At 46.5% G+C, this 22,241-nt stretch overlaps 1 protein-coding gene across 1 annotated transcript in view; it reads left to right on the forward strand.

Moving 5' to 3' along the window:
• C4_1H18orf63 (chromosome 4_1 C18orf63 homolog) overlaps nt 1-22,241 on the forward strand; it is a 1,615,038-nt gene that overhangs the window by 1,109,200 nt on the left and 483,597 nt on the right. The window contains exon 10 of the mRNA XM_086966887.1: nt 11,821-12,004. Coding sequence (XP_086823013.1) covers nt 11,821-12,004 — 184 coding nt within the window. The remainder of the gene's footprint in view (nt 1-11,820; nt 12,005-22,241) is intronic.

Below are 22,241 nucleotides of genomic sequence, written 5' to 3' on the forward strand. Positions count from 1 at the left end.
TGGCCAGTAAGTCCTCTCTTTCCAGTATATATGCCCATTTAACAGCCCTTCTATTGTTACTGAGAATGATATTATCTGCTGTAGGTAAATGTACTTGGCTGTGGCCTCCCTCAGTGTCTCCCGGCCCCTTTAATAAACTTTGGAGAAAGCTGATTTCTAGTGGATAATGGTCACTGTCGAATCTCTCCTTGACCTTTAAATCATTTGTATGTGGCCAGAGATCAAAAGAAACAATGACATAATCTAGTTTGCTTTCATAATCTCGTCTCTTAAAAGTGGGTGCTTTCGGACTATCAGATGGCATGCGCCCATTGCATGCCCTCAAACCATGGCTTGTGAGCAGCCTTGTAATCTGAAGGGCTAATGTAGTGCCAGCAACCGTTCTGTTGTCAGTCAGGGCAGGTATCCCATGAGCAGCATCCTCATCTTCGTACAAATGTGCTATGCCCATGATCGGTTCAAAGTTGCAGTTCATATCCCCACATAGAATTACGCTTGCATCTGGATTTAAAGTGTCCATAAAAGTCTCCAGTTTTTCAATGCATAGTGACTCCTTGTAGGATGGATGAGGACTGTTGTACACATTTAGGAGGTTAATCACCCTTTTATCCACTGTGATTATTTCCAGACCAAGTATATCGAAAGAATCAATATTTAAGATTTTTATGCCAACGTTGATAGATACACTGATCCATATTAATAAACCTCCTGAAGCACGTCCTCTTGATGAAGGCACAGCCTCTAATTGGTATGTTTTATATCCAACTCTATGAACCTGATCCGGGGGCCAAGTTTCCTGCAGCACACAAATATCAAAGGTGTTCATGTAAATATTCCAATCAGGATCACATAGTTTTGCACACACCCCGCTACATTCCATGAGACAAGTGAGAACAAGGAGGACCCCTCATTTGACCCGCGGGTCCCTAGAGGTATGGATAAGGGCAGGCTAATGTTGGCCCCATTACCAGTTACAGTAATAGAATTCCCTGCCCTTTGGAGACTAGTCCCTTCTTCCTCCTTAACTCCATCAATACTAAAGGTGTTTACATCCCCACTGTCTTCCTCCCTGATTATTAATCTTCAATCACACTCGTCCAGACCACTGAATACGTCAAATCTATTTGATAACTCCAAAGGCGTGAATGGCATTAGATGAGCCATTCTTCTGTATTCACCAGTATTATGTCTGGGGGGTATTGTGTTCCACCCGAATATCACGGGGGCTGGAGCTGGTTGGTGCATATAGACAGGGTTCCTAGCAAGCTCCATGTTAGAAAAATGATTGACAAAGGGGACATTACTGATTACCGATTGGGGAGGAAATACTATTGATCTTGGATAAAAATAAGTCAATGTGCGCGGTATAATACAGTTATTTGCATTGCCATGTGGCCAGTTCAGTATATATTGTACTGCATTTTTGTCCCTAAAATTTACAACAACAACATCTCCCCCTATGTCCTTGGGTCTTCCACCTAACCATGGCAGTCGTCGAACATGGACTATTTTGCCATTAATGTTGCTGGCTATTGGTCTATGTAAAGTCAACCAGTGCATTATTTTGTTTTTTAGTTGGAAGAAACCTTCCCGTTTACTACCTGACAATTCTGGAACCCCGGTGAGTACCACCACATATGGTACGGCTTCCGGCGGGAGTTCAGTGGGTGGTCTCCTACCTTGGCCCCCTTTCATATGTCTAGCTTCTTCCTCCTCCAATCTTGGTGGTCCATTTAATGGGTTACCCACTTCCCTTGCTAGAGTGTTAGCTGAAGTATCAGGGATGCGATTCAATGATGTAATCGGTCTTGCCGTTGATGTTTTTGGCTGGTTTGTATTAGGATTGAGGAGATGATTACGTGTAGATGATGTAATGTAGACAAGTGATTGGTAGAAGCTGGAGTAACTGATTTCGGGTTGTTATGTGAGGTAGCAATAGAGGGTGTTACTACAACTGCGTCTATTGGGGGAATATGTGCCGATGTGGAGGCTTTAGAAGGGATTGATGCTGTTGTTGGCCCTTTGTGTTCTAAAGACCTAGTGGGTTTTCCGTGTGTTGCCAAATCCACCTCTATTTTCCCTAGTCTTAGCTCCAATCCTTTTAGTCTTTCGACTATAGCTAGTGTATAGCTTCTCACTATGAGTTCTATACTGTCCAGTAAATTGTTAGGAGGGGCTAGTTGAGACCCTTCTGCCGTTAGAACATGATCGGTATTTGACTCATTAACTAATGATGGTACGAGTGTTGGAGAGTCTAACACTGTTCCTTCTGCTTCCTTAACAACTGTTGCTCCCATGGCCTCATTGGTAATAAGGTTAGACTTCTTCCCAAACTCAGTGTGACTCAACTTTGGCTTGGTTGGCTCCATCCTCTTACGCCTCTTTTTAGTTGGCGGAGGGCCATAGATTTTATGTGGCAGAGACCTCATACTTTTTCCTCTTACTACCTTCCCCGGCCTAGGTGTTGGTGAAATCATGGCCTTTGATGGATTAGTGTACTAAAGGAGTCAAGAGGAATGGTATGTGTTTCTGTTTGAATTTGAGTTAGACCAATAGCAGGTGCTAGGCATTCCCTAAGTAATAGGGGCACACTGGCAGCAGGTGATGTAGCATCCGTGGTAGTGGCACAGAGCTCATTGTCCGAGGTAGCAACAGGAATAGGCTCAGAAAGAGTCCTATTCTTAATGCATTCAATAGAACGACGGCGATCAGCCTGCCGTTCTGCTAGGCATAGGTCTTTTGGTCCTTCAGAAACAGCTTTAGTAAAGTAATTGTCTAAGGTTCGATTTGTCATGCCTCCTGCTTTATCAGAACCAACGGTGGCCGGACTATGCATGATAGTAGACATTGGAAGACAGTGTTAATATTACACCAGTGATGTCAAGTTTGCACGACTTTCTCAATTGAAGTCCTACGACCAGGGGATCTGGCCCAGTCCATTCTCCTCAGGCCTCTGAGGGCCTAAGATGGCCCGCCCTTTGCCCGGGCTTCGCCCGGCGTCCCGCTTGTGTCCCGCGAGACAGCAGTAGCGTCTTATTTATGCGCCTCATGGCGCTTACGAGTGATGCGGACCCCAGCAAGGCTTCTGGGAGTTGTGGTCCCGCCCCTCGCCGTCTCCTCTCGGCGGCTCCCGCTCAAGTTGGTGAAAGAGCGAGGGAGCAGCGGGAGACTGGCGGGCGGGTCCGCAGCAAACAGCACTGCTCTATCAGAGGAAGGGATCAGCTGGTTAGCGGTAGCGGCAGCAAAACGGGCTTGCAGGGGCACCCGCTCTCAGTAGCAGTAGCGTCTTATTTATGCGCCTCCTGGTGCTTACGAGTGATGCGGACCCCAGCAGGGCTTCTGGGAGTTGTGGTCCTGACCCTCGCCGTCTCCTCTCGGCGGCTCCCGCTCAAGTTGGTGAAAGAGCGAGGGAGCAGCGGGAGACTGGCGGGCGGGTCCGCAGCAAACAGCACTGCTCTATCAGAGGAAGGGATCAGTTGGTTAGCGGTAGCGGCAGCAAAACGGGCTTGCAGGGGCACCCACTCTCAGTAGCAGTAGCGTCTTATTTATGCGCCTCCTGGCGCTTACGAGTGATGCGGACCCCAGCAGGGCTTCTGGGAGTTGTGGTCCAGCCCCTCGCCGTCTCCTCTCGGCGGCTCCCGCTCAAGTTGGTGAAAGAGCGAGGGAGCAGCGGGAGACCGGCGGGCGGGTCCGCAGCAAACAGCACTTCTCTATCAAAGGAAGGGATCAGCTGGTTAGCGGTAGCGGCAGCAAAACGGGCTTGCAGGGGCACCCGCTCTCAGTAGCAGTAGCGTCTTATTTATGCGCCTCCTGGCGCTTACGAGTGATGCGGACCCCAGCAGGGCTTCTGGGAGTTGTGGTCCCGCCCCTCGCCGTCTCCTCTCGGCGGCTCCCGCTCAAGTTGGTGAAAGAGCGAGGGAGCAGCGGGAGACTGGCGGGCGGGTCCGCAGCAAACAGCACTGCTCTATCAGAGGAAGGGATCAGCTGGTTAGCGGTAGCGGCAGCAAAACGGGCTAGTTTATTTACAAATAATATTAAATTAGGCAGTGCCATAAATGCCAAGGCCCCCTCCGGGGCCACAGATAGAAGCAGGAATGGACAAGTTTGTCCATTGGTGCTGTGGTTTTGCTACCTCCAAGAATCTCTTTTCTGGAAAGTCTCGGGCCAAACTGTGTCCTCCCCTATGGTGCCCTACCTCCACATCCTACCTAGCGCTATTTGAATGGCACTAGGCTTGGTGAAAAGGTGCATTGCTGTGGGATTGGTCTTGTATCTAGTCAGATTTACTACTACTTTATTTGTTCTACTATGTCAGATTTTATCTTGGCATTTTGCTCCTTCGGGGGCTACCTCTTGGGACAAGTAAACGCTTTCTTCGCCTTTTGCATGCGTATCAGCAAACGGGCATAACACAACCTGAATGTTGTCTTTGAGCCCACTACGGTCATGTGCTGATACCACATGTTGTGAAAAAGGGCGCTTTTTATTGCATGTGGAGTTCAAGTGTTGGGTTTGATGTAACTGTAAGTGATGTGGGAGAGCTCCCCACGCAAGCGCAGTAATAGCTTCGGGTGGACTCCATCAGACTAGGCAGTGCTTTGGTAATAAATGGATGCCGGAACACCCATGCCAAACAGAGGGTACATAGAAGTGCAATAATACATAATTTATTGAACATAGTAGATCTTGGGACTGGATCCAGGGGAGATGTTGGTGATCCTCCAGCAATTGGAAATGTGTTTAGGCAAAACAGTTGGAGCAAAAAAGTCACAGTACAGTTTGTAGTTCTTGATTTTCCCACTGTAGCAGGGGTACAGATGTAGCCACTGAATGGGTGGGGCACTTAGACTTTCGATCACCAACCTGCTGAATAGAAGCTACGTTCGATTTGTTAGTTCAAAAACAGTGCATTATTACATGCTCCTTCATTTTCCTTCATGGTTCCTGTACTTTTCATTTTCGTGGTGTGCTTTTTCCCCATTCATTAACACCATTTTTAGTGAGGTGACCCGAGCATGGGTGTCCTTGAAGAGTGTCTTGTGGTGTATGGGACTCATTCATTTCTAGGTGTTGTTGGGCTCTTAATTTTCTTGTCGGGCCTCCTCCCTCTGTACCTAGCTGGAAGTTAAGTTGGGGTAAGATTTTTATGAGGTAATCTCGTGAACATGAGGTGTTATTAATTTTGGTTTGCGTTTCAGTGGTGTCACCAACCTCTCTCTCCAAGTTGTGCCTGGAAGGTGCTATTGGCGCAGGTGATGTTTTGACCTAGATGTGCAGGGGGCGATGTGTAAAAGAGTTTTGTTGGTGATCGCAGTATGCCCTTAAGTTACGTGCATACCCTTCTAATCCCGCGGTGTGCAAAATGAGCCTCCCAGTGGTGCCTGGTGTCCTGAGAACGCCCCTCTTCATTTTGGGCTTCCTTTTATTGGTCTTTTGGGCACCTCCCTAGATCTCATGTGATTGGCTGTCCCACTTTATCAGGAAAATGGAGGTGGTCGGAAAGCTGTCCCTGTGTTTCTGATACTGTGGTGTCTGCAATTGGGCATACTGTTTTCTTCAGATGATGTGTGTAAGACCTGGTGTGTTGGCTGACTGCTAGGTCTGGAGAGGAGGTGAGCACATTCTCGAGATCTAATCTCGTGTGGAGCTGTGATGGATTTTTGTAGACTCCCTTTTCCTCGGCACTCCCCTCTCCTTTCTACCCTTCTTTTCTTGGGTTTTGGACCTGCTGTTCCCAGCTGTGGCCAGGGACCCCTAACCGGCGACAGGCTTACGTTGTTATTCTGGAGGGGAATGACCCGGTGAGCAGGCTTTTCCGATGTTTGTAAAGTTCTGAGGGAGATGTGGTAAGAAGTATTGCTGCATGGAGAACCTGAAATCTAAGGTCAAGAACTCACCGAGATTCGTGTAAGAAAGGTGGTGCACTCGGATGGTTGACCATTCAGGTGGACCTCCCTTCTCGACTGACTCAGCACCTCACATCCTGTCGGATCTTATGCGGTGGTGGTGATGGGGTCTTCACTAGGCCGAGCTTATGGAAAACACAGGTTCTGCTACTGGAGGACAGGTATGTTTTGGGACTTAAAGAGGGTCTCTATTGGCTGGAAGGCAATGGCTTTTTGGGGGTGCTGTTGGAACCTCAAGCCATGAAGAATCTTTGGTTCTGGTCTGGGGTCCGAGAATGGGGCCTCTTTGACTTGGTAATCGGAAACCCGTCCCAATTGGACTTTGCTGCAGGTACCTAGGTGCCTGTTTGTAAAGATTTGACGTTGAGCCGCCCTGCCCCCTTCATCAGACTTCCCTCCCCATGGGGTGTGCTCAGCCAGCCCGCCCCGGGCAATCAGCAGCAGAGTGGGGCCTAGTCTCCCACAGGCACTCTGAAATGGCAGACTCTAGCAAGGATACCCAATTGACAAAACATCCAGCAGCCCTGACTTCCTGAATTCTAGTAAAGGCTTGAATTCCCGAATAATTTCTCATTGGTCCTTATTTTGAGTTTTAGTATGGTGAATTGTGAGGTGTGCATGAATTAGATGATTCATTATTGGGAGTATTGACTTCCTACATATTTGAGTTCTGTGTTTGTGCGACAGCATTGCCTCCCCAGACAGTTACCTCTCCTTGCTGTTGTTACAGCCTTGTTCACTGTTGGGCTGGGTTCCCTGTCAGTAATTAAACAACAGGGGGTGGTCATGGACAGAGTTTCTGAATTAAGCAGAATACTCTCACCCAATCAAGAGATCAGGGCTTAATTCAACACCGTTTTTAGCTCACTGCACCATCCCAGCTCAGAACCTGGCTATATGCAAATTAGTCTGTCCCTGGCCCAGTGCATCATGGGAACAGGGCAAACCAAACTACCAAACCAATTCTTTCACTGGGAAGGAAACAAGCTTCCGGGGACCGGTTTCTGGCATTTCAGCCGTCTTCGGCCCGGCTTGCTTGAATCCTGATGGTGCAATGAGCAAGGGACTCACGTCTGAGTATACCCTTCCACGCTTATGGTGGACAAAATAATTAAACAACAGGGGGTGGTGATGGACAGAGTTTCTGAATTAAGCAGAATACTCTCACCCAGTCAAGAGATCAGGGCTTAATCCAACACCGTTTTTTAGCTCACTGCACCATCCCAGCTCAGAACCTGGCTATATGCAAATTAGTCTGTCCCTGGCCCAGTGCATCATGGGAACAGGGCAAACCAAACTACCAAGCCAATTCTTTCACTGGGAAGGAAACAAGCTTCCGGGGACCGGTTTCTGGCATTTCAGCCGTCTTCGGCCCGGCTTGCTTGAATCCTGATGGTGCAATGAACAAGGGACTCACGTCTGAGTATACCCTTCCACGCTTATGGTGGACAAAATAATTAAACAACAGGGGGTGGTGATGGGCAGAGTTTCTGAATTAAGCAGAATACTCTCACCCAGTCAAGAGATCAGGGCTTAATCCAACACCGTTTTTTAGCTCTGGGAAGGGAACAAGCTTCCACCCCCTGTTGTTTAATTAGTAGGGGGCCTATCTACATACCCACGCGCCAGGTGATTTGATCTAAATTGATTAGAGTGCATGGGCCGGGGATTGTGTGTAGGATATTTAGGTCTTAACGGAAACATAGTGTGGTCACCCTGATGTAGCATTGGCACTAAGGGTGGATGGGGTGTTCTCAACATTAGCGACTGGGGATAGAAGAAAGCTAGGGCCTTGGTGGAGATTCCTCCCCCACTCCTATCGTCATACCAGTCTTCAATGTATTTGACTACCCTGGAATCCTTGAAATTAACAATGATCACATTGCCCGTTAAATCCTTAGGTCTGTGACCCAGCCAGCCTACCCTTCTAACATGTAGTATTTCTCCATTTAAGTTAGCTGGAAGCGGTCTGTTGTTAACGAACTAATGGACAACCTTGTTTTTCAGGGTTTGATAATCTTCTATCTTTCCCTTCTCTATTTCAGGCACCCCGGTCAAGATGACTACAAAGGGGGCCACCTGCGGAGGGAGATCTACCTTCTTCCTTAGTGCCCTTTGTTTATTGGAGTGTGGAGAAGGCCTATTGTGTGCCGGCAGGGTAGTTCCCCTTTGGACGTGTGTTGTTTTTTTTACCTGTCCAACCCCTAGATTACTCTCTGAGTTTACGGGCCTGTTGGCTGTAGTGCTGGAGGGCTTACTTACCCCCTCAGGTTCAGGGTTTATTATCTTACATTGCTTTTTCCCTGCAGAGGAGGAGGATGCAGAGGGCCTAGATGGGGGATCTATATGCTTACTTATAATTAGCTCCTTCAACTGGTCAGTGTTCCTCTCTATTGAGTTTTCGATTTCCCCCAGTTTTTCTGAGATAATTTTAACCCTGTGTACTAAGGGAAGTGTTAAAGACCTAACAAGATGTTCCATCCTCCCCATAAGTTCTTCTATAAACAGTGAGTGGGGGGAGTTATGGACTAACCCACTTTCCTTGTCAGGTAGGTGAGCGCCCACTTGAGATTTTGCCTTCCTCTACGGGCTCTGTGCTATTTTTGCCGTCTTTGCGCTTCTACCAAACTGTTTATTTACCCTGCGTTTCCTCTTTTTTTCCTGATTTAACGGAGCAGGTGAGCCCTCAAGGGGGGGAGGTAACAATAGGTCCTCTTGTGATAGATCCCCAAAAGGGAGTCAGGGACGTATAACTTCATGAGTAGGAACACTGGTCAGCTCAATAGGCTGATCACGTAACTGAAGTGGGATACTAATATCGCCCTCATAGCGATGCTCCCCATTCTGCACCGGGGGGCTAACAACTTCTGTAATCCTCCCCAGTGAAGAACGTTTACTATTGATAGCTGGGGACAAAGATAGTCTAATTGGCGAAGTCTGCAATAATGTAGAGACCTTTTCACTGTTGAGGGGGCTGTGACGAGTGTTTACAGTAAGGTGTGTACCAGGGAGAGATACAAATGATGGGGCAAGGAATGAATCCTGTGAATTTATGGTAGTCCCAGAAATATTGATTGTGGATGGGGGGGAAAGTGAGAGGCGTTGCTCCGTATGCTCGTTGGCATTAGCCACCACCCCAATCGTTTTCTGTAGCATGCTATCAATCGCCGTCAGACTAGGTAATACTGGTTTGGACCCCCCCTGTTTACTATTACCGGGTGCAAGCATTGTCATATACTAGGATGATCTATAACTCCAATGGTAAGAACTGCCAATGCAGCCTACTACATTGGAAGAACAATGACGCCAAAGTCAGGGGAGAATATCCCAGTTCAATATTAAATTATGCACAACAAGAAAGTATCACTAGGACTGGAACAAGATTGGGTAACACAAAAATTAGAAAAATACAGAAACTCGCTTCCCTAAGATGAAGTAACCAGAATGTTCACGGCTGCTAAGCGGCTCACAAAACCAAGAGGGGTAGCCCGACCCGGCCCCTTGTGCCATCGAGGGCCACAGAGGGCCCGCCCTTTGCCTGGGCTTCGCCGCGGCCGCGTCCCGCGCCGCAGGAGGCTCGGCGACTCTTTAAGCTCCTCCTGGCGCCGCAAATTGATCACCTCCAGCTGCGGCCCTAGGAGCACCGGGAATACTGGGTAATGTAGTCTGAGACCGGCCGCGTCACCACCAGCGGTCCGATCTCCCCTGTTCTACTGCTGCTGCTGCTCAAGATGAAGCATGCCCCCGTGAAGCGTCCGGTTCACAGTGCCACTAAGACGAGGTAAATTGCTGTCCCGCGCCGCGGGAGGCTCGGCGACCCTTTAAGCTCCTCCTGGCGCCGCAAATTGATCACCTCCAGCTGCGGCCCTAGGAGCGCCGGGAATACTGGGTAATGTAGTTTGAGACCGGCCGCGTCACCACCAGCGGTCCGGTCTTCCCAGTTCTACTGCTGCTGCTCAAGATGAAGCCTGCCCAGTGAAGCGTCCAGTTCACAGTGCCACTAAGACGAGGTAAATTGCTGTCCCGCGCTGCGGGAGGCTCGGCGACCCTTTAAGCTCCTCCTGGCGCCGCAAATTGATCACCTCCAGCTGCGGCCCTAGGAGCGCCGGGAATACTGGGTAATGTAGTCTGAGACTAGCCGCGTCACCACCAGCGGTCCGGTCTCCCCAGTTCTACTGCTGCTGCTGCTAAAGATGAAGCCTGCTCAAGATGAAGCCTGCCCCCGTGAAGCGTCCGGTTCACAGTGCCACTAAGACGAGGTAAATTGCTGTCCCGTTTATCAACTATGGTCCGGTCTGTAGGGGTTTAGTCAGAAAGCTAACAAGAGTCTATCAGCTAAATCTAAAGCACACTCCACTAGAGGTAAAGAGGGTCCAGATGCTTTGTTAAGGAATATCCCTATTCCAGATAGTTGCAAAGCAGCCATGTGGAGATCTGTCCATAAATTTACTAAGCATTCCCGCCTGGACTCTGATACTAGAGTGGACGCTCAAGTATGGCAGGCCTCCCTCAGGAATCTGTTTGCTTAAACTTCTGCCTTAGTTCACTCTCTGTCTTCTCGAACGCTTTAAATAGGGATAGGCTTGCAGTTCTATTCAGTGATTATGACTATAAATGGAAATCATGTACAATAGAACGAATAGTTTCTTACCTATAACTCCAATTCTCTCGTAGAGGAATTCCTATTATACTCATAAGTAACCTTCCTACCTCTCTGGTGGATTGGACAGAAGTACCAGGGAACCTATATATCATTGTGCATTGCCTCAAAAAGAACTGAAGCAACTGCCACTTGCTCAGCATGATGGGATACTGGTGGTCCCTGGGTTCTTAAAGGCACAGTCTCTATTTTCAACTAATAAAATGACAGACTATGGGACTACACTATCCTTCTCTCCTTCATCTCTGTGCTCTACCAAATAAACGTGTTTGTGAAAGATATATATGCTGTTGTACTAAATCATTATGAAATTATAATATAGATAATTCTCCTGGCCCCTTTTGTAAGTACAAGATGAAGAACTGGGCCATTATGGCCTGGTCCTATAGGCTTCACAATATTTTACTTCTTAAATGACTGCAGGTCTTTTTGAAGAAAGGCAAACATCTTCGATTAAGAAGATATATTGTGAAAAAGTGCTTGGAGTTCGCGCGCATTGGTGGGACTATTCAGTGCATTATTCTCCAAGCTTAGAGTCTTAAGTGTTTCACCTTCTGTTTATATCTCATCATTCAGGCACAATCAAAACAAAGAAGATCCTGAGAATACCACAAATGTAGCTGAAAATATTTTACCTATGTAGTCTTTGATTTGTTGCTGCTTTTGTTGGTGTCAAGGAAGTCAATTGCAGTCAGGGATTCTACCTCATTGACAGGAGCTTTCAGTATTCACCAGCACTTCTAGGCTGTTGCGCTCACTCAAATGCACTTGATTTGGTTATTACATTATCTTTTAACACGTGAAAGAATCCTTAAATGTTATCTCTTAAAGGTATGTTTTCTTGATTAAGTTATTTTCAAATTTGAAAATATGCATAGTTAAAAATGTGTTTTTATATCCCGCACACGTGCTGATATTCTACTGTTTATGAAGTCACAGAGGACAACCATGAGGAGAGCTATGATTAAATGTAAGTAGCGTTTTTCAGATTTTTAATTTGCTCACAGTGCCATTCCAGACATGATCCCCATAATAGGCAGATTAGTATTGGGCGCTTTCCATGATGGGTTAACAATCCCAAAATCTTAAGCCATGTTCCTTCTGATTGGGATCTTAGGCAACCATAAAAGCATAGGAGCTTTATTATGCCACATCCGTGAGGTGCAAACCCATTTAGTCTGGTACAATGAGCTGTAGGATGCAGAGCATGTTCAATTATAGAGAGTGGTTCTGGATCCTTAACTTAACTCCCAGATACCCTTTCTGCTGTCTCAGAAGTCAACCAGTACAGTTTTTTCCCAGAACAGATTTGGAGGGTGTCCTGACGGCCTTCATCACTGACTTGAAATGTACTCTGCCTCATCTTTGTGGATATCCAGTACGTATGACAAGCAAGCCTTGCTACACGACAAAACAGCTTTCCAACCCTAACATACAGGTAAGTTTTAATAGCTTAGATTCCTTTCAAAAACCCTAAAAATGGGTTTTCTGCAACATTTTCAAATGGTGTGATGAATTAAAGTATTGGTTTTCTACATGTTTTGGCACATCTGTTTCCCTTTCCTGCCTTCACATGAACATTTTAATGCTCCTTGTCTGCCATTGGAACCATTATAACTTTGGAACTGGAAACCTCATCCTTTTGAGGCCTTGTCCTTTTTATTTAAGGTGGTGCAGGTGTGTTCTGAGCTCGCCTCACCTACATATAAAATCTAACATTATTGCCAGGCGACTCAATGTGAATTTTCAACAAAGCATTATCTCAGAAGTTATACTACTGACTTCATAACATTGGTTAATTTTTATACTGTGGCCAGAGTTTTCTGTAGCCTCTTCCTCAGCACAGGAAAAAAGAAACCTGGAGAGGTCTGGCAGTATAGGTGACAAAAAGAAAGGGGCCTATTCACAGAGGTAAACTTACACAAGACTAAGGGCCAGATGTAGGAAGGCAAATACCGGTCGGTAATGGCCGATTTTGGCCGTTACCGACCGGTATTTGGAGTTTGGGATGTAGGGGCATGTCAAGATACAGATTCGGTAATGTTACCGAATCGGTAATTTTACCGATTCGGTAAAATACCGATTCTGTAAAATTACCGAATCTGAATCTTGACATGTAGGTAGCACTGTAATCAGTGCTACAGGGGTTTAAGAATTCGTTATTTACAACCAACTAGAAGTTGGTGGTAAATAATGAAAACCCTTTAAAAAGCATTTTTTTTGCTTTTAAAACAGTGCCATGTTGGTCTGCAACATGTGCACCCATGCACAATTGAGGGGTGCAACAGGGTGTCAAAGTGACACCCTGCCACCCTTCTATGTTTCCCCCAATTACCAAATCGGTATTTACCGATTCAGTAATTGACATTCATTCCTATGGGCCTCCAGGCCCATAGGAATGAATGGCAATTACCAAATCGGTAAATACTGATTCGGCAATTACCGAATCATACCGATTCGGTAATTAAATCGGTAAAATTACCTTCATCCCGATTGCCAGTTCTTAAATACCGAATCGGTATGATTCGGTATTTAAGAATCAGCAATCTGGGATTACCTACATCGGGCCCTAAATCTACACAACAATTTACCCTCACACTTTTAGGACATGTATTACTTTTGTGGCTATTCCCCATTTACGAGTTTAAATGTACTAGAAAGTGTAGACTTACATGTCTCCAACATGTGAATTCAGGAGGTGGAGCCTAATTTAGGAGTGTAATGTTACTTCTAGTAACCTTCTACACTTAGGCGGAGATTACTCTGTGTAAAGGAAAGGGAAAAGTAAAAAAATATATCAAGACAAACAAAATAAATTGTATTAAGAATAATAATTTATATTTATATTATTTATATATATATATATATATATATATATATATATATATATATACTAGCAGCCCGTCCCGACCTTGTCCGGGAGCAATCAGGCTTCCTCGACCCCCGCCTGCCCCGACATTGTCCAGCAGCCCAGGACCCCGCCCGCCCCGACATTGTCCAGCAGCCCGGGCCCCCGTCCACCCCGTCCCCTGCCTGCCCCGTCTCCTGCCTGCCCCGACTCCCGCCTGCCCCGACATTGTCCGTGGGCCCCCCGGAGCCTTACCTCAGCCGCCGCTCCTCCCCCGCGCTCCTCATTTCACCGCTCCGCCGCTCCTTGCCGCTCGTCACCGCTCCTCCCGCCTGTCCGCCGGTCCTCACTGCCTGTTCGCCGCTGGTCACTTTCCTCCCCATGCCATGTCCGCCACTCCTCCTCGCGCTCCTGGAGGCCGCTCCTCCCCGCGCTCCTGTCGTCAGCACGCAGGTAGCGGCCGGCGCTACTTCGAAGGGACTACTTTTTTTTTAAGGTACATTTTTTATATAAGGCATATTTTTATAGTTTATATAGCCTATGTCCATCTGCACACCCTGACGATTACAATGATGTATCGGGTGTGTGGATTGGCGCTGTGGTTCCCGAGTTTACCCGCCTCAAAGGTTCAAAGTTCTTGCTTTATAATAGTAGTATATATATATATATATATATATATATATATATATATATATATATATATATATATATATTATATATATATATATATATATATATATATATATATATATATATATATATATATATGTGTGTATACATATATATATATGTATACATATATATATGTCAACGCTCCTGAGGTTCCCAAACAGCAGGAAAGCACACGAACAGCAGGTAGGTTTCACCTCTAAAACCTTTTTATATTTGGTACAGGCGGGTTCAGCATACAGACAATTTAAGCAGTTCCAGCGCGTTGCCTTACGTGTTTCGAATGTCCCTTCATCAGAGGCTTGGGCGTGGATGGCGTGCAGTTGTGGACACTCCCCCATTGTTATGCTCGCATTCCTATATGATGCATTATGGGAAAGAAAGTCCTCTTATTCCATCGTGAATCGATGCACTTGTATTTTCTGCTCTGTTGGCCCGTCCTTATCCTTTGCCTGCTACCCCACAGCAGGACAGGTTTATCCACGTCCCAAGTGGCCCCCAGTTTTTCGCGGGGTGGTGCCTTCCCATCGGCGGGCTGCTGCTTATACATCAATGCTCCTGTGGTTCCCAAACAGCAGGAAAGCACACGAACAGCAGGTAGGTTTCACCTCTAAAACCTTTTAATCTTTGGTACAGGCGGGTTCAGCATACAGACAATTTAAGCAGTTCCAGCGCGTTGCCTTACGGGTTTCGAATGTCTCTTCATCAGAGGCTTGGGCATGGATGGCGTGCAGTTGTGGACACTCCCCCATTGTTATGCGCGCATCTCTATATGATGCATTATGGGAAAGAAAGTTAGGACTCCTAACTTTACTACTACTAAATTGAGAAAAATCCTAATTTTAAGACTTTCGGTATTCACAGAAGGCATTTAGGAGTCCTAAAGTTAGGAGTTCTAACTTTACTACTATTAAATTGAGAAAAATCCTAATTTTAGGACTTTCGGTATTCACAGAAGGCATTTAGGAGTCCTAAAGTTAGGAGTCCTAACTTCTGTGAATACCGAAATGAGTAAGTTCATTCTGTGAATACCAAAAGTAGTAAGTGCATTCTGTGAATGCCAAAAGTAGTAAGTTCATTCTGTGAATACCAAAAGTAGTAAGTGCAATCTGTGAATACCAAAACAGTAGTAAGTTTAGGATTGAGTCTTAAGTTCATTCTGTGAATCGGGCCCAAGGATTTTGTAACATTTATCCACTTACACAAGGCAATAGATATTATTTCACTGTTTAATTCATTTATTTGCATTCACAAGTGCTCTCAAGGATTTTGTAACATTTATCCACTTACATCATCATCTACTTAATTCCTAGATTTGGGAAAGCTTTTCAAACAAACCTGGTTATTCACCCCCATCTGTACTTCGTCTCCACTCAGGATTTCCATTGCACTTGTGCCAGTCAATTACCCCGCAATTTCCGCATCTTCCACTAGTTGGTGCCATTCCTATTCAGGAACGTATTTCAAAATAGGTCATCAATTTATTGTCACAAACGCAACGTTTGAAGATCGGAGTATCCATCTTCCCACTTCAAACCAGGTGTGTCCCAAGAAAAACAATGTAGTCAGTTTGATTCCAACTCATTCTTAAGTCTTTGGGCTACCCCCAATATGCCCTTTTTGCTAGGTGCGCCTTGACCGTTTTAAGCTGTTAAATTGTTCTATTTTAGAACAAAATCTCTGTAATATTTGGCACTTATCCATCATATGATTCAAAGTCCTCACTAAGTTCTAACATTTTGGACAATGTTAATCTATTCCTGGAAGTTGATATAGCTTGGCATTCATACAATATAACCTAAAAGTGGTATTATAGTAAATGGCGACTAATACACCCCTCAACATAGTTTGAATTTTGACACATATTTGACTTAGTTTTGCTTCATTTATTAAATAATTTTCTCTTACCCTTACTTTGTCATCACCTGTTCCGACCATGTGTAAGATGGGTTTTCCTGTACCCGACATAGGGGCCTATTAGGATTGCCGTGATTCTGCATCCTCCGGGCCGGCGGAAGCCACCGCCGGCCCGGAGGATGCGGAATCACCGCAGCAGTGCCTTCAAAGACCCCCCGCCAGATTAGGATGGCTGGGGGGTCATCGGCAGATGGGAAAACCTTCTGCCGCTTTTCCGCCGCGGTCGCCTTCCGACCGTGGAGGAAAAGCTCTAATGTGGTGGCGGTTCTATCAGACACCGCCAGCCATATTAGGATGGGGCAGGAAACATGCTTTTCCACAGCAGCTTTTCCGCTGTGGAAAAGCATGTGGTCTTTTGAGTTTGGGTGCCCGTTGTGGGCCCCCAGGGTGTCAGGGGGTGGGGGATGCACATGGGGGGTACCTGTGGTACCCCCTGTATTTACATGGAGAAAGCGGCAGGCACCACGCGGTGCCTGCCGCTTTGTGCATGTAAATGCAATACAGGCCTTTTTAACCTTGTGGCAGGAGCTGCTTCAAGCAGCACCCGCCGCAAGGTTAAAGATGCGGGATGTGACCGCCAGGGTGGCGGTCACATCCTAATTCAAACGGAGGGACCGCCGCTGCGGATGGTCCCTCCACCTCGGGGGTGGCGGACAGACGCAGGTTTGTCCGCCATCCTAATGGGCTCCATAATTAGGAAATTCCCTCTCTTCTTACCAAATTTAGAAATTTGAGCTGTCCTTAAGTGCTACCATACATTGCTTGTTTAGTCAATAGATTTTAGACAGTGGCCGGTAGTTCTACCTACGTGTCATATTTTTACATCAGTTAGACTGAAATAAAAGCTTGAATGCACTTGCCTGAGACCTGTTGGGGTTTAGGAAATCCTGTCTCAAAATGCAAGAAAAGCATTTCACTGTGGTACAAACTTTTATACTTTATGGTAGATAACACGCCATTTTTTACAAGATCATTTACAATCTCAATTTGATGACATTAGATAAAATGGGAATAGACAAAGGGCTGCTTAAACTCTTACACACAATTCAGTCCAATACATAGATTAATTTGTGTATGAACAAGGATGTGTGGTATCATAGGAGAATTAATATTGCTAAGGGTTTATAAACAAGAGATCCTTGCCCATTTTGTTGACCAACCCTGCTTATTTAAGCTCAGCCAATGTGTTTCCTATCTAAAAATAGTTATCTATACCTTAGGTTAATTTATACAAATTCCAGATGGTCAGCAGCCTCAGATCTTTTTGCATCTTCCAATTGGTAAAACTCTGGTCTGTTAATTTAAACAAAACTAAGATTTTGAAATCTGAAATTGGGAAAAATATCCACTTACCCACGATATATGAAAGGAGTGAAGACAGATGTGGTACGATACTTTCTGTGTTGAGTCCACATAAAATTAAGCCAACCAGTTGGATATTGTTAAAGCTAAAGCTCTTTCTAAGTGTAGTAGCCTAAAATACTTTATCTGATAGAGCTAGCTAGTCGCAGATTCCTTACCTTTGAATTTCCCAGGCGTCAGACTGGACTCAGAAGATTTTTGCGTGAGCAGCACCGTTACACGCCGGTAGGTGGTGTCTATCAGCTCCATGCAGCATTGTCTGCCCCGGAAGTGACATCACCTATATAGATACCACCTCGGCACGCTGACGTCAACTCTTTTCTTAATGATCCAGTTAGCGCTGATCTGGAGAAAGAGCTACCCCTCTGTCGCTTTTTGACAGAAAGTTTATTATGTTTTGTCAACTTATTTTTTTGAGGAAATATTCCTCCTTGTGTGTCAAGGTAACTTTGAGGAAGACATGTTTTAAACCATGTGGCGCCTGCCATCATGTCATGTCAGTTACAGACCCACATCTGGTGTGTCTGTGGTACCTTGAGCATGACATCAACTCCAAGCTGTTCTAGGACTGCCGAGACAATGCACCGAAGGCTTTAAGGGAGTGGTCCCTGAAGTTTTCTTCTTTTCACTTCAGGTCATCAGGACTCTTGGAGAAGAAGTATAAGAAGCACAAGAATTTGAAGCATGCTTTGACTTCCCCTCATCCATCAGCTGACACGATAAAGGAGCATCTTTGTTCGAGGCACTGTTCCTCGAAATTGTTGCCAGGGCTTACTCTGAACCTCCTACCCTTTCCGGAAGCTGGAGCGACCCGGCTCAAATTAAAGATTTTCACAGGGCCATGCACTGCATATTTGAGCAGAGCGACCCCTCAGGTGTGACTTTGGGGCCTGCGGGGTTGGAGAGAGACCCATCGGGTTCTAAGCTGAAGGCTCCAGCCTCAGCTTCGACAGGCCCTGTGGAGCAGTTTAAGGACTTGCGGGCTACGGCCAAGTCATTGGGCCTCCCACTTGCCCTGTCAACCCCAGTCTGCCTATTACCCCTTTCGTGGCTACCGAAGGGGTTTTCTACCGAGCCAACCCTACTCCAGCCACTGCCCCATGCAACCTTCTCTGGACAGAGGTCTTTCACTACCACCACCCCACCACAGCCTTTAAGCAGTCGTAATCTTGCCCTACAAAATCATTGGGTTCCAGTTGGTGGCAGAATAAGCCATCATCTCGACCACTGGACAGGTAGGTTTCACAGATTATTCAAATGGTCTACTCCCTTCCCTTTGAATACTCCCCTCCCCCTTTTTCTCCATCTCATGATCGGCTGACAAAAGGATCATTTGTCCTTGCTCAGCAAGGAAGTCACAGCAGTCTTGGCCAAGGGAGCCATTTAGAGGGTTCCAGTGTCAGAAGTAGGCAGTGGTTGCTATTCCCACTACTTTCTGATTCCAAAAAGAACAAAGGGGTGTTGCCCTATCTTGGATCTGAGTACCCTCAACCTGTTCCTCAAAAAGGAGAAGTTCAAGATGTTGACCTTGGCTCAGGTATTGTCTGCCCTGGACACAAGAGACTGGATGGTAGCGTTGGACCTGCAGGGAGCCTAATTTTATGTTCCCGTCCTCCCTGCCCATCGGTGTTACCTGCAGTTCACAGTCAGCCACAAGCATTTTCATTTCATTGTGCTCCCCTTTGACCTTACCAGTGCGCCTCTGGTGTTGGGTTGTACAGATCATGGGTGCCAGTCTTCTCCTATCCCAACGACTGACTGCTGAAGGCGGGATCACCCTAGGCTGTCGTCTCCCACCTCCAGACTATGGTGAACCTTCTGCATTCGCTGGGGTTAACTATCAACATGCCAAAGTCACACCTGACTCCCTCTCAGACACTCCCGTTCATCTGAGCTGTTCTGGACACAATGCAGGTTTGGGCTTATCCTCCTGAGCAGCGAGTCTAGAATATTCAGGCTATGATACCGATGTTTCAGCCTCTATCCTGGATTTCAGTGAAAATGACTTTGAGGCTGTTGGGCCTGATAACCTCCTGCATCCTACCAGTAACACATGCCAGATGGCATATGCGGGCTCTGCAGTGGGACCTGAAGTTCCAGTGGGCGCAGTATCAGGAGAATTGCACAGACATGGTCCAGAGCTCAGAGGGAACTGCAAAAGACCTGCAGTGGCGTCTAACATGCCCCAATTGGGTCAGAGGCAGAACTCTCTCCCTTCCCCAACCAGACCTAACAGTAGTGACTGATGCGTCACTCCTGGGATGGGCCGGCCATCTGGGAGAGGTGGAGATCAGAGGACTCCGATCTCCAGCCGAATCTGGACTCCACATCAGCATGCTGGAGCTCCTACTGGCATTACAAGCCTTCTTACCCTCCATCAAGGAAAGGCTGGTCGAAGTGTTCACAGACACCACTGCCATGTGGTACTGTAAAAACAAGGCAGGTGGGGTCATGCACCCTTTGCCAAGAGGCACTGCGTCTCTGGAAATGGCTGGAACAGCAAGGCATATACCTGGTGTTTCAACACCTGGCAGGTTCCATTAACGCCATGATGGACGAACAAAGCCATCTAGCGGATCATGAATGGCATCTCAATCGGGAGGTGGTGCATGGTCTATTTCAGCAGTGGGGAGAGCCTTGCTTAGATCTGTTTGTCTCTGCCGAGAATGTCAGCAGTTTTGTGCACTAGAGTTTCCAAGGAGGCTCTTGCTCTGAGATGCTTTTCATCTTGAGTGGAGATTAGGCCTCCTGTATGCCTTTCCGCCTATACCACTCCTGCCCAGAGTTCTCAATAAGATCAGTAACAACTGGTCCCAAGTCATCCTTGTGGCTCTGAACTGGGCACAGAGAGTCTGGTATCCCAAGCTTCTCAGCATCATCATCAATCCTCTATCAGGCTGCCTCTTCGGGAGGATCTTCTGTTGATAGAGCAGGAGCGGGTCCACCACCCAAACATGTCACCTGTACGCCTTCTTGTGTGGAGATTCAGCGCCGACAATTGATAGCTTTTAACCTTCCTTCTGAAGTCTGTTTTGTCATTTTGTCATTTTGGCAGCCAGGCGCCCCTCCACCAAGATGGTGTATGCCTTTCGCTGGAACAAATTTGTATTATATTGTACAGAAAAGTCTATTGACCCCCTTTCTGCTTCTCTTTCTAATATCCTTCTTTTTATCCTTACCCCTGCTCCAACCTTTCCCTTTCATTATGCCTCAGTGAGACCTTAATTTGGTTCTCACATTTCTGATGTTTGCTCCCTTTGAGCCTCTTTATAATTGTCTCCATCGGCTGCTCACCATCAAGACATCCTTTCTAATGGCAATCACATCTGCCCGGAGGGTCAGTGAACTGCACGCTTTATCATCCAAACCTCCATTCCTGTCTATATTTCTAGACAAGTGGGTGCTTCGCACTGGAGCCTCTTTCCACTGAAAATGATAACATCATTCCATGTGGGCCAATCCGTCACTTTGCCCACTTTCTACGCTTCTCCACCTCCCTCAAAAGAAAAGTAGGGACACTACCATCTGGACCCGAAAAGAGCATTGTCATTCTACCTTGACTGCACAAGAATGCTCCGGGTGGATGACCAACTCTTCATGGGATATGTTGTAGTGAAGAAGGGTTGAGCAGTACAGAACCCAACCATTTCGTGATGCGGCATTCTATGTATAAAAATCTGCTACGATTTGGCAGGGAAGCAGCCCCTTGAGGACTCTTTCCATCAGTGCTAAAGCTGCTACCTCTGCGTTAGCAAGTGGAGAAACATCCCTGGACATCTGCCAGGCAGCAACGTGGATGTCCCTGCACTCGTTTACCAAAAATTACTACCTGGACAGTCTGGGCCATAGGGATGGGCACTGAGCCCGTTCGGTCCTGCATGACTTTTCAGCTTTGAATTTGTCTTCGACCCACCACCAGGGATGGTACTGCTTGGGTATCTATTCTAAGGTTCGGAATCTGCGAAAAGATGTCTCTATCAGATGAACAAGTTACTTAACTTCCGTAATATATTATCTGGTAGAGACAAGATCTAGCCACAGATTCCCCACCAACTCACCCCTCCTTCCCGCCCTGCAGACAAGTTTCCAGGGTCAGGGCTGATCCCTATCAGGGCCCTAGTTTGGATACACCAGTTTCAGTGCACTTCACGGCTCTGGGCTCATGGCATGGAAAGTCGTGAAAAGTAACTGGCATATGTGCACCGAGGTGGTGCGTATATAGGTGACCCAAATGTCTCTTCCTGAGCAGACGCCGCCGCCACTTGGAGCCGATCAATGCCACCTACCGGCGGGTTGGGGTACTGCTCATGCAAAAATCTGTCGTTTCTAGTCTGGCACCTGGGATTTTCAAAGAGAAGGAATCTGCGGATAGATCTTGTCTCTACCAGATAATGCATTACTGAAGGTAAGTAACTTGTTCACTACTCATCACTGTGGAATGTTGGCTTTTTGACTATTGAGAGTTCTTACTGAGAGGCTAGTGTTGTTTTTATGCTTCCCATTTAGAATTTTCACAGAATGTGTTCAATGCCAATCCCAAACTTCTCTCAGAATATAACTTGGAAATGGAAACCCATTTCCAAGTGAACACTTAGATGGAAAAAGAGAGGGTACAGTGGACAATAGAAGATCCATACTAGAGTCAGCTGGAGCCAGAGTATGGACTTCGCATCTACAAAGGTATGATGAATAGTCTGGCCATGGTCTCACAGAGCAGGAGCGGATAACATCAGCAGGCAGAATACTGCAAAACATACAAGACCAAACCATTAATTCTGAAATCAATCACCTCACCACATCAACATGTATGTGACTAGTAGTTTCTCGTTTGGCCTTCTTCTTGGAAAGGAAGGTGGTGACAACCTTAACGGTGACCTGT

Source organism: Lissotriton vulgaris, chromosome 4_1 (genome assembly GCF_964263255.1).
Source record: "Lissotriton vulgaris chromosome 4_1, aLisVul1.2, whole genome shotgun sequence".
Taxonomy (NCBI): domain Eukaryota; kingdom Metazoa; phylum Chordata; class Amphibia; order Caudata; family Salamandridae; genus Lissotriton; species Lissotriton vulgaris.